This window comes from Zeus faber (assembly GCF_960531495.2).
Source record: "Zeus faber genome assembly, chromosome: 10".
NCBI classification, from domain to species: Eukaryota; Metazoa; Chordata; class Actinopteri; order Zeiformes; family Zeidae; genus Zeus; species Zeus faber.
Window position 1 is genome coordinate 28,924,395 of NC_137199.1, and position 12,273 is coordinate 28,936,667.

The 12,273-nt window shown below is 46.4% G+C and overlaps 1 protein-coding gene across 1 annotated transcript; it reads right to left on the reverse strand.

Moving 5' to 3' along the window:
- Positions 1 to 692: 692 nt before the first annotated feature.
- On the reverse strand, positions 693 to 10,993 carry scyl1 (SCY1-like, kinase-like 1). Its single transcript, XM_080008392.1, has 18 exons — positions 10,895 to 10,993; positions 9,674 to 9,814; positions 8,494 to 8,616; positions 8,160 to 8,389; positions 7,702 to 7,792; positions 7,013 to 7,168; positions 6,667 to 6,825; positions 6,034 to 6,141; positions 5,564 to 5,677; positions 5,259 to 5,414; positions 4,889 to 5,077; positions 4,473 to 4,548; positions 3,697 to 3,894; positions 3,407 to 3,540; positions 2,523 to 2,612; positions 2,010 to 2,330; positions 984 to 1,062; positions 693 to 834 (listed from the first exon to the last, which is right to left on the reverse strand). Exons 2-18 carry the CDS (start codon positions 9,722 to 9,724, stop codon positions 710 to 712), a joined length of 2,400 nt encoding a protein of 799 aa, XP_079864518.1. The 5' UTR covers positions 9,725 to 9,814; positions 10,895 to 10,993; the 3' UTR covers positions 693 to 709.
- Positions 10,994 to 12,273: the final 1,280 nt, after the last annotated feature.

A 12,273-nucleotide genomic window follows, 5' to 3' on the forward strand; every position in this document is an offset into this window, starting at 1 on the left:
TGTCGCTGCGTGGTGTACTGTTTAGGGCGCAGAGCGGGATGGGCATCGTTCTTTTGGAGCCGATGCCGCGCCATCCTAACTGGAGAGAATGCTACATGACGACCCGTCTCACAAACAGATGACCTTGAAAACAGAAGCCTTCGCCATGAGCTGCTGAGGTGATTGTACACGCGTAACAGTGTGCATCGACTGAGTTGGGGGTGGTGATAATTATTTGAAATGACCGATGGAAAAATCATGTTCATTCTTTTGCATGTGTGCATGTATAAAAAAACACAAACAAATGTATACCACTTGGGCGGGTTTTAGCAGGTTCCCCTGAGAGTCTGATCAACATGGCCTCCTGCCGTCACGAGTGCCTGCTCTTCTCTATAGATGGACTCATTTTAACTTTGCCGCGACAGCACTGGTCCATAACGACGTGTTTGTGGAGTGATGTGGATAAGCTCTCGACCACTGTAAGAGTACTTTGGAATTCTCCCGGAGCCCCGTCCCCTCTGCTCAGCCAGCGAGCAGCCTCCGTGGTGGTGGCCGTAAGGTTCCCGGCGCTCCTCGCGCTCCTTTTCTGTCCTCGCTTTATGGAATGTCGCACCCTCCGTGCGCCCCCCCCGTCCCCCCGTCCCCCCTCCCTCGCCGCAGGAGTGAGTCAGGGTCCGTCCGTTGCATCCCGTTCATACACTCGTTTTCTCCCCATCTCTCGTTCCCCGGGTCAATCGAGCTTGCGGGCACCCAGTTTGAGAGGACCTTTAGCCGCCTTGCGCTCCGCCCGTTTGGCCTCCAGCTCCTTCCTCCTCTCCTCCCGTTTCTTCTTGGACAGCTCAGCCTTTGTGAGACCTGGTAGAAGGAGGAAAGATGTTTATTTTGGGTTTATTTTTACACATACTTGAGCAATTACATGGAATTGTAGGACACATGGTTGATACCCAGGCACCAGGAGAAAGCTTGTCAGAAGCTTTATTTAGCAATTTTGGGGGTTGACTTACCCTGGTTTCCATCCAATGACTCCCAGGTCTCCTCTGCGCCCCAGTCCCCTGCAGCCTCCGAGACCCAGTCGTCTCCAGTCTGAGACACACACACACACACACACACACACACACACACACACACACACACACACACACACACACACACACACACACACACACACACACACACACACACACACACACACACACACTTAAGCCCAAAAAAATGCCAGCCAAAGCCTTGCCTTCCCCTTTTGTTCAAACCATGTGTTGGATCAATTTTTTCTCTTTACAAAAGGATAATAACATTCCACCACTTTCATTTCCGTCATCCAAACCAAAATGTCCCACAACCTTTTCCTCTATTTGTTTTTCTACTTTTGCATTAAAGCCTCGCATTACTAAGACATTTTCACCCAATGCCTTTTTGCTTTAAACTGCTTCTGTCCATTGTTTACAGAAAGTTTCTTTTACAGCCAATTCTTTATCAGCTGTTGGAGGATATGAACATATTCGTGTTTACTTTATTTCTCCGATTTATAAACGACCATGGACCATGTTTTCTACCAAGCGGCTTGAGAGAGAGAGACAGAGGAAGGCTGCAAGAACTACCTCTGCAGGCAGTGTGTACTTTGGGTCTAACTAAAGATTAAAATATATATGATAGATGAGATAAAAGATGGCAGCCAAGCATTGCAGAGTTTTGTTTGGATTGCTAGATTGCAGTAGGCTTCCTTAACATGACAAAAATATATATATGTTATAAATAAATAATAAATAATGAAAACCCAATAATAAATAAATAAAAACAACTAAATAACATCTTTCCCTGAGCTATAAATTCAAAGCCAATGAGTCTCCTTATCTCAATGCTCCTGAATTTATTCCCGGAGATCATCTTATTTTATCGGGTTTATTTCATCAACCGGCTATAGCGAAGCTTACATTTTCTTTTTAAAACCCAAACTAAACCAAAAATCTGTCTACTCCAGCTCCCAGCCCCTGTTGTGTTTCCGCCTCATTCCCTTCACATCCTCCTCTCACCTTGGCAGAGGTGGCGTTGGCGGCGCTCCTCTGCGACACGCTGGCGAACAGGTCGTTCTGTCCGGTGCCTTTGGCCGTACCGGAGTCCCAGTTGTACTCGCTGGCCAGACGCACCCCCTCCGGCAGGGGGAGCGGGGGCTCGCCGAACGTGGCATCCGCTCCCTCGCCGTCCCCCCAATCGTTGCCCCAGCCCTCCTCCCCCGGCGAACTCTGGCCTTGTCCGTCCTTCTCGTTGGACCAACTGTCGTCGGCGTCCCAGCCGGAGCTGCTCCAGTCCGAGCTCTGCTTCTTCACAGCCACCGGGACAGAGGGGCGGCCGACCTGGAGTGGGGAGCGCCAGTACGATTGCTGATGAATACCGCTAAAATAGGAATTTATTAATGAAAACTACTAATGAAAATGCATTTTTACCTATCCTGGATGGACTGTTATGGACTGTTAATATTTATCAAACCAATTGTGTTTATAAAATGTGTTTAATGAAAGGTCTTCCGGTGAAAATGCCACACATACCCCTCGGTCGCCGGCCTTCTTTTTGGATGTTGATGTTCCTGACCAGTCTGTGTTCCAGTCGTCTGGGTCTGCGTGAGCTTTTTCTGGATCCTTTTGTGAAACAACATCAGCACGTTATGAGTATGTGGGGTGGGGGTGGTGTGGTTTAAGCAGCCACACCTGTCTTGGGTCTAGGCAAATTGGGCCCAGGATCAGAGGTGGCTGCACACGTGTTGCTCGTCAGAGCAATCAACGAGCAACAGGTAAATCACCCATCCCCACACACACAGGGGCGAGCCTCTGTCATTACATGTGTGCAACTGTCTCTGTGTTGGAGGGCCCTGAAAACACCACTCGAGTGGTGTGTGGCAGGTGAAACGGCCACAGTGGCGCCCGAACAGGGACTCTCCGGCACGGGAAGGGTAGACAGAAGGGCTGTCCAAAGACGAACTGGAGCCACTAGCATGTCAAAGGCCACAGCACCAGCCCTCCACCGGCTGGCAGCAGCAGCAGCAGCAGCACCCAGGATGTCCAGCGGAGGACCGGGGGAGAAGTAGCCGCAGCAGCCACCATGGGTAACAGCCTACAGCTAGCTGCTCCGCCCAGCAGCCACCATGAGTAACGCCCTGCTACCTCCAAGCAGCCCCCATAACAGCCAAGCCCTCTACCAGCCAGCACAGCAGCCGAAGGCTCCACACTCCAAAAGGGAGGAGAGGAGTCTGTCATCGCACATGGGCCGTGCTGTTACGAGGAAAGGAGACTTTCTAATTTGTTGGACATTTTTGATTGATTTTGGTATGGGAAACCTGCCCAAGAGTATTACCACAGTCACTGCTGCTGTCCAACTTGACTGGCTTCACAAAATATTTTGCTGCTGGCTTCAAAAGGTTAATTAAAAGTCCTACTTCCAAGCTTCCCCAGTCCTCCTCCTCGTCCCAGCGGTCTGCAATTGGCTCATCCTCCTTGACCGTCCCTTCCAGAGAAAGTGACTGACTGACTAGGCTTGAAAGGTCGGCGAGTGGTGGCTGTGGCGCTGACACTGTAGAAAAACGACACAACAGCACAGGAGGGAGAGAACGCACCACAAAAAGAGAATTAATTAACAAATTTCCATGCTAATGTATTCCCATCCCTCTAACCCGACCCCCCCCATCCCCAACACCGGTCATGTGATCAGTCTGTCCCTGCGCCATACCAGGGGCGGGTGTTCCATCCTCGGTGTTGGCCGGGCTCATGGCGTCTTGTGGACCTCTGTTCTCTGCCGCTGTACCCCCCTCTGTCCCCGGAGAATTGCGGATCAGCTTGGAGGTCAGCGAGGAGACGCCGGTCACCGCCCAGCCGGCCCAACTCGAAGATGCTCCTGCGGGCTGCGCTGAGGAGGTGACGTCCTTTTCTGCCCGTCAGGAGACACAGTAGATTCAATAAATAATCAAACTCTGATCAAAAGCAGCACTGGTTTGTCACCCAGAAACCCCCACAGAGTTCTGGTCACCTGCTGCCTAGTAGATTAATAGCTTTTTAAAAATGTATACATTATATCTTTAAGAACTTCACTTACTTTTTCTAAATAAAATGTGCAAAAAATACTGTGCATTAACAAAACAGAAGAAACACCTATCAATTGAATATATTTAATATTAATTAATGCATTAATTTCAATACATGAAAGATATTAATTTTGCAAGCAGACTTTGTTTTATGTGCTCTGTCAAGCAAATAATTGTAACCTACACTGCATTCAGAATTTTTTGGCAGCATCCTTAATATCTCTTGCCGGCCTTAATGTGCCTTTTTAATCACTCGTGGAGACTGTAGCAGACTAACCTGCCGAAGGAAAACAACATACTGCATTGTATGTTTTCCCTCGACAGGTTAGTGAAGTCAACTAGATACTAGGAGTGGATAAATGCAGAGAACTAATTTCCCCGGGAGGGATCAATAAAGTGCATAAAATAAAATTGTCTCACATACCGATCTCGGCAAGCTTGGTTGGGTCTTCTGATACAGTTTCTAACTTGGACAGAAAACTCTTGATGGCTTTGAATGCCTGACGAAAGGTAGAACAAGGGAAAGGTGTACTGAGAACAACCTAAAGAGGTCTAATCACATGGGAGATCTGGACTTATATTCCAGTTATCTTCCATCTGCATTTTTTTTTTATTCAAAATATGACACATGCTACTGGATAGTAATCACAAGTAAAAGGCAAATCATACTGTTACATACACTGCTACACAACACTGCAGACTAATATAGCGCTTTTCTAGGTACTCAAACACTTTCCACAGCAGAAATTATAGACAAACTATTTCATGATGACATTCAGGCAAAGGGTTGACAAGGCATTAGAAAAAATAATAATAATAAATCTCATCTTGCGGCCTAACCTGGTCCCTAACGTTCTTGTCTGGGTCGGTGGTGAGCATGCACAGTGTGGGCAGGATGCGCGCGGCGCTCTCCGTCATGCTGTAGTAATTGTGTGTGGCGGCAAAGCCCAGCACTCCGGCCGAGCGCGAGGCCGGGAAGGGGTCCTTGGTGGCCCGCGAGAAGGCTGAGATCAACACACGCTGTCTGGTCTGAAGAGAGGGAGATATTGTGCCGAGGACAGAAAATAATAAATAAATCGGACGTAAGTTAACGCAGTAAAAGTAAAATATATGACGAGTAGAAGATATCACAACAATGAAAGCACAGAGAAACACAGAGCCACGACCCGCACGAATATTCAGGCCAGCAAAGTGTTCAATGGTGCTTTACCCCTGCGTTGAGGTAGGGGGCGATCTTGCCCAGACAGACAGTCGTGTTGCAGCGGATGGGGCCCTGCTCGTCCCGGGCCTGCAGCCGGGCAAAGTGACGCATCAGCTCCTGGTTCAAGTTGGTCTCGCTCAGCTTGGGAGCCAGCAGCAGCATTGACTGAGGGAAGGGAGCAATGTTAGCAAATGTGGATGGAGGGAAAAAGGGGGGGGAAAAAGCACCACCAACAACATAATAACATCGTCCATAACTATAGAATATAAATGATCACATATAGTAAAAAACTATCATGATATCATGTGTTTTACCTTGACTGTCTGTTCCCTGATCGCAGGGTTGGTGTCTGTGAAACCGTGAACAACATGAGGGAAGATCTGAGAGTTGACAGCTGCCTCATTCAAATACTGAATGAACTGCTCCATCTGATAAAGGAGAGAGGTGGGGTGGGTGGGGGGGGGGACAATAAGTGTCAGAAAGAACAGGAAAAGAAAAACAACCGAACATCCAACACACATTAACTGATCCAACTTCTGCCCAGGTACACGACTTAAGTGTTTTGAAAATGGATTCAGATGCGGATTACAGAGTCTGCACTAAAATGTAACCGAGGCCTTTGAGGGAAGTGTCTTAAATATCCAGGAGAGAGGTTTTAGAAAGAAACCATTTGGAGATGGAGGCACATTTGTGTCAAGGGATTCACCCATGAGAACAAAATATTTCGCCATCTTTTTTTGTACAATTATATCCATATTCATATAGCTGGGGGAGGGGGGGGTACCTGTTGCAGCAGCCGTATCCTCATGGCTCGGTCTGTGGAGGAGAACATCTTCACAATGACGGGAATGATCTTCTGCTGGTACTCCTCTGCCGAAAGGAACTTCCCCACCTGGCAGAGTCCGAGAGAGAGGGAGAGGGAGAGCGTTTGGCTTCTCACTGGCATGGCGACAGACGTCTCGACAGAATTGTTCACCATCCTTTCGGAGCTTTCAAGATGTGAAACACGATAAAATGCTGAAAGCTTGAATTCATGAAGCAGACTATTATTTATAGCAGTAATTCGTTGCACACTGTGAAAAAGTAAAAGAACACAGTTTATTTGGTGGACGTGAAATTAATCTTTTTTTTTTCCCCCCGAATGATGAAAGAATGAGAACAATCGCTGTCATGAGCGTTTGTGTTGTGCTGACCATATGGAAATGTCAATACTATTGCAAAAACGGGCCTTTTGTTTTCAAAGCAGTTATATCCGCCTGGGTGGGTGTAAAGAGCACAGTCAGTGTATTCGGGGAGAGATTAACACAGAGTCCAGTGAATTCGATTGGTACACCCTGGAATAAATGATGAACAACCGTAATAAATAAGACCTCCCTCTAAATAGGTATCAAATAATAAAGACTGTCTGGAAATTCACCTTGAACAGCGGTGTGAGGACTACAGCACCGGCGTTGCCGAACTCGAAGGCGGTGAGCAGCTGGGGCAGGACCTTGTGTTTGCAGAAGTCCTCGGGGAAAGAGTCCAGGTTGTCGCTCAGGTCCTGGAAGAACTGCTGCTTCTCTGCTGGGTCCTTGATCTGAACACACACACACACACACACACACACACACACACACACACACACACACACACACACACACACACACACACACACACACACACACACACACACACACACACACACACACACACACACACACACACAGCATTGTAGGTATGAAAACAGTGAAGTCGTGAGTGTAGGTGTGGGTGTCCGCGTGTACCTGGATTTCCTCCAGGAAAAGGTTGCTCTCCACAAAGCTGTTGGAGAGAAATCCGTTGGGGGCGCGACAGTTCTGCAGGAAGCGGGCCGGGTTGGGCCGAGCTCGGGGGTTGGCCCCCACCAGCTCACAATAGTGGGGAACCAGGGACTTGGGGATCTGTGCGAACCAGAGAGGACCAACAACATTATTCACTTCTTGGCAGCAAGCGACGCAGTTATGGAATGGGGCCTTATTATCTAAAACACAGACCAAGTTTACAAATTACTCTTAACTTTGTGTGTCTACACCGCATTTTTTTTTGTAAACCACCAATATTATGTTTTCTATAGTTTTAACCATAATGACTATCGAGAACTGAATTAAGTGGTCCTAATTAATATTCATGAGCTGACGTTTGAGTGACAAAGTAATACAAACTTTCATAAAGTTCATGTAAAGCTAACATGGATGGGCGGGGCTTCCCAATATGATGATCTGGTGACATAGAAAAATAGAATGAGATCGAATGAACTCGGGGTTCTGGCGGTAGAAAATACTGGTGTTTCAATCTCAGTCCAAATGTAAACAGAGAGGATAGCTTTGAGGCTTGTGATGGTCATCGAGTTAATTCAGTTATGGGGTTTTAAGCCCGCCCACGATAAGAACTTTGGCTTGTGGCAAAGTATGACGCGGAGGATGATGTGTGACACCTTTCCGAGAGAGCGGAGGGATGCCGCACGAGGCAGCGTTCCGTTGAAAACCTCCCAAATCAGGCAGCCCAGGCGCCACACTTCCCCTGCCCTGGAAAACACACAAGTGTTCAAATACAGATTCAGCAGGAATAAGGACATTATTTTTCCCCCCGGCTCAAAACAAAGAAACCTTTTGTAATTAGACTGTAGAACTTAGCAGAAGATGATAGAATTTGATTATGGGGAAACATCATCATATCATTGATCTTGCAATGATATTAAATACAAAGACGATTGATAATGCTAACAAGCCACCATGGTTTTGGTCATCAAACTGCAGTGCTGCATAGGTGGGAAAGCAGAGTAACAAAATGTATTTGTATACCAGAGAGGGAGAAATCAGGGTGCATTTTGCGAACCTGTCTCCCTCTCCGATGGTACCGAGAATGGTTTAAATCTCACTGTCCTCCTCTCACCATTTCTCCCCAGATGCACTGCTGGAAGCCTCTGGTGGGTCATACTTCTCCATCTCTGGGTAGACTGTCTTTGGGGGTGGGAGCGAGACCCCACTTGGATCCCCCTGCTCGGGGGCCACATGGTCCAAGGCACCGAGCTTCCATTCACCAGCCCGGTCCACAAAAACAGCCCACATGCCAAAGTTGTTGTGGAGCAGGTGGCAGTCATTGACCAGGAAGCTTAAAGCTTTCTGTGGAAGGGGGAAAGGATGTTTTTTTTAAAGCATGTGTGAATGACACCTGGAGTGCAAGAACAGTGCATTCATCAAAATTTTGAAAAACTCGGTCTCCTCACCACTATCTGGTGGAACCCCCAGGAGACTTCCAGCTCCCCAGATCCACCCTTCTCCGCTTGGGCCTTCAGATGGACTGCCAGCGACGTTACCTGTTCTGTAACTAAGTACAGACTCTTCTCTGTCTGCAGGAAAACACAAACAGAAGCAGAAAGTGTTGCTATAAATTTGAGGCACACCCGTCTCTTGAGGCTCCAGATATATTCATATGTTACTCAACTGGAATGGGGGAAAATGCACCCAAGCCTCCTGTAGACAGTCCCCTGACAGAAGTTTCAGGGGACTTGTGAACATTTAAGTTGAGCTTGTGCATGAATTTTATAAATGCCTGCACACCTCAATGAGATTTAAAAGCCATAGTTCTTTAGAATGGGAACAGTACATTTAATTCCCAGTAATGTTGTTGCAACCCATTTTATTGGAAGTTTCAGTTTCTCTGAAATGCGAGGCTTATTCTGTTAAATTCTAAACAAAAAACTAAAGTGGAAAACGGTACGATTATTTTGTTTTAGATTAAATAAACAAATAATAGAATTAAATCACGTGTTACATTTTTATTGAACTGGCACTTAATTAAAAAACATCCTTTGAATGCATTTGAAAATTTTCAGTGCATACAAGTACAATCTAATTCCCTTTAGCATACTAAAAAGCACAAGATGGTCTTGATGGATGACATACATAACATTGTGCACTATTAACTACAGCAAGAAATTTTACATCTCAGCATCTGCACTAGCCTACAATATCCAAATCACACTCACCTCTATCTGATCAGCATCGTGCAGAGGAGTGGAGGAAGTAAAACAGGCATTGATAATATTCTACAGGTTACAATACAATTACATTACAATACATTACAATGCTGGTTCGATCCCAGGCTCCTCCTGCTAGCATGCTGTAGTGTCCTTGAGCAAGACACTTAACCCCTAATTGCTCCTGATGGCTGCGTCCGTCGGTGTTTGAACAATTGTAAGTCGCTTTGGATAAAAGCGTCTGATCAATGACTAAATGTAAATGTAAATGTAAATGTAACAATGGAGATTTATTAGGCTGAAAAAAAATAGTCTAATATACTTAATGTCTATAATGTGATAAGCTATTCAGGTGCATTTGGCTTCATGAGAAGTGGAATTCTGTATTGAATGCTCATCATCCACACACGACGACACATGCACACACCTCCAGTCCATCTACATAGGCCAGGATGTTTGGGTGGCGGAGGGTCTTCATGCGTTTGAAGGCAGCTTTGGCAAGCTGGGTCTGCTGTTCTGTCCCCTGGGCCACCTCGTACACAAACACAGATACTGGCTCCCCACTTGTCTAGAGAGATACAGCAGTAGTAAGAGGAAGACAAATCAATCAATGTTTTATCATAGAACAGGCCAATTCAAGTGGCGGCCTGGGGGTCAAATGTGACCCGTACATGAATACAGATTGGCCCTTTGACTTAGTGAGGTTAGTAAACTGAAACAAACCAAAAATTACGAGAAAATCCTCCAATAAAAAAGTACTCACTTACATTCTGTCAAACTACTACATTAAAAAATAAATCTGGCATATTACATAAAATGTTATTTTGCTCGTAAACACAGAACCAAGTTGGAAAACATATTTAAAAGCAAAGTGTGCAAAGTGTACAAAGTGTATCCTGTTCATAGTTGGATTAATATGAAAACTGCCTCACGACTGACGAGAATTAAAAAAATAACAAACATAATGGCCATGCAGAAGTAGCATAAACAAAATGTGAGAATAAAAAAAAAAAATACATAGCGCCAAGATTTTGCAATTTCGGTGTTCTTTTCCATTCATTTAAATTGTTGAGACACGGTTTGAATAACAACAAAAATCAGCTGATTTGTAGGAAAATAATCTGGCCCCAAACAGAATGTGGTTGAACAGCCATGTCAAACGTTTTGAAGACACCGTGTCTGTCGATGACATGACACGCTGTCTGACACGGTGTCTGACATGAAACTGACGTGTCTGTCGATGACATGACACGGTGCAGATTAAAATCCACCCGCTCTCTGCGATTACAGTCGGACGTGTATCAACAGAGACACGAGGCCGCTCGGTCATGTTTGTTTTCCTTCAATAAAGACCATCGGACGGGGGTGACGTGGCGAGAAATACGTGTCCGTCCGTCGGCGTAAACAAAGCCACAGCTACAACAGCTAGAAACACGCTGGTTTGGAGTCTTCACCCACTACCGTTATCAGCGATCGACGTTGGGATCGCAGGGCCACACGTCACTCCAAGCAGCCAGGTCGGGCGAGCGGGTGACAACAAGCTGCCTCAGCCGCCCGGGCCTCCGCAGCACAGCGGCTGGCCTCGCTAGCTTAACCCGCCTTGCGAGCGTCTCCTTCCCGCGGCGACAGGCTCGCCTCATCCCCTTACCTTTCGCCTCCCCCGGTGAAGTGTCCATAATCCCGACGTTTCTTGGGTGTCTGGCAGGATTTCATAAGCGAAATCTTTGACCGGATCCCGGGCGAAAAAGGACCACATCTCCTGCTGCCTGACGCATCAAACAGCCACATAGGAAACTTGAGTCCAGCGTACTGAGCCAGCCAGCTAGCGGTGCGCTCACTCAACCGGTCCGTGTGAAACTCCAAGCAGGAGAGATTGGTTCCGCTGGAGGATCGTCATTGAGAATAGTCATACGGTACAATGAACCAGACCGTGTGAGGTGCTGCCAAATGGAGCGTGGAGACTAAATGTACATACTATGCACCATAATTACAACCGGTGGTAGAAGACAATGATGACATTAAGCATTTTGTGGATGAACCGATTTTATTTCAGATAAACCTCGGTTTCTCCGGAGACATCTGAAAGCAATGTACAAAAACTGACGGTAAGGTTATAATTTGACACCTCTGTTCCTTAACAATAGGACATCTGCAAACAGTGTTTGGTGAAGAACTCACCATGGTATGGTACTTTTGCCTTCCTTTCGAATTAAGAAAAATATTGTATTACAATCGCCTCTAAGTCGCTATTAAACTGAATACAGTTAAAGGAACTAAAAACTGACGTATGTAAAAACAATACAATACATTGAAATTCAGACTCTATTGTTAGGAATTATACAGCAATAAGTCACGGTAGATGTATTTTTTTCTTTAACAAATGCAAAATACAGCAAAAATAAGTAACTTATGTGTGACCATGTTTGTCAGCGAGACCAAGAGATGATTTAAGGTAGGTTCCTCACCATAAAACGATCACAAGTGTTCACAAGATCACTGTGGTGTGGGGATGGTGTGGGTTAAGCTGCCACACCTGACCTGGGTCTAGGTAATTGGGGACCCGGGATCAGTGTGGCTGCATACCTGTTGCTCGTCGGTTGTTCCAACGAGCAACAGGTAAAAGCCCCATCCCCACACACACTCAGGCGAGGGGCCCTTGTCATGACACATGTCCATCTGCTCCTGGGCTTATTCCAACTAGCCCACTCTCTACAATTAGCTGGTGTCTACAACCCCGTCGTCTGCGTCTCTCACCCGGAGGGCCCTGAAAACAGCACTTGGGTGGCGTGTGGTACCCGAGGCCCCACGCTCCGGAAGGGAGGAGGGGTCAGTTTGTCGTCGCCCCAGGGAAAGGAAGCTAATGGACCATGCTGTTCCGGGGAAGGGGACCTTTTTTTTTTTTTTTTTTTTTTTGGACATTTGTTGATTTGAGGTATGGGAACCCTGTTTCAGAGTCCGGTGTTTTATTTATTTAAGGTATAGCCACCGCGTTAAGAGTCTCTATTTTAGGATTTTTTTTTTTTTGTT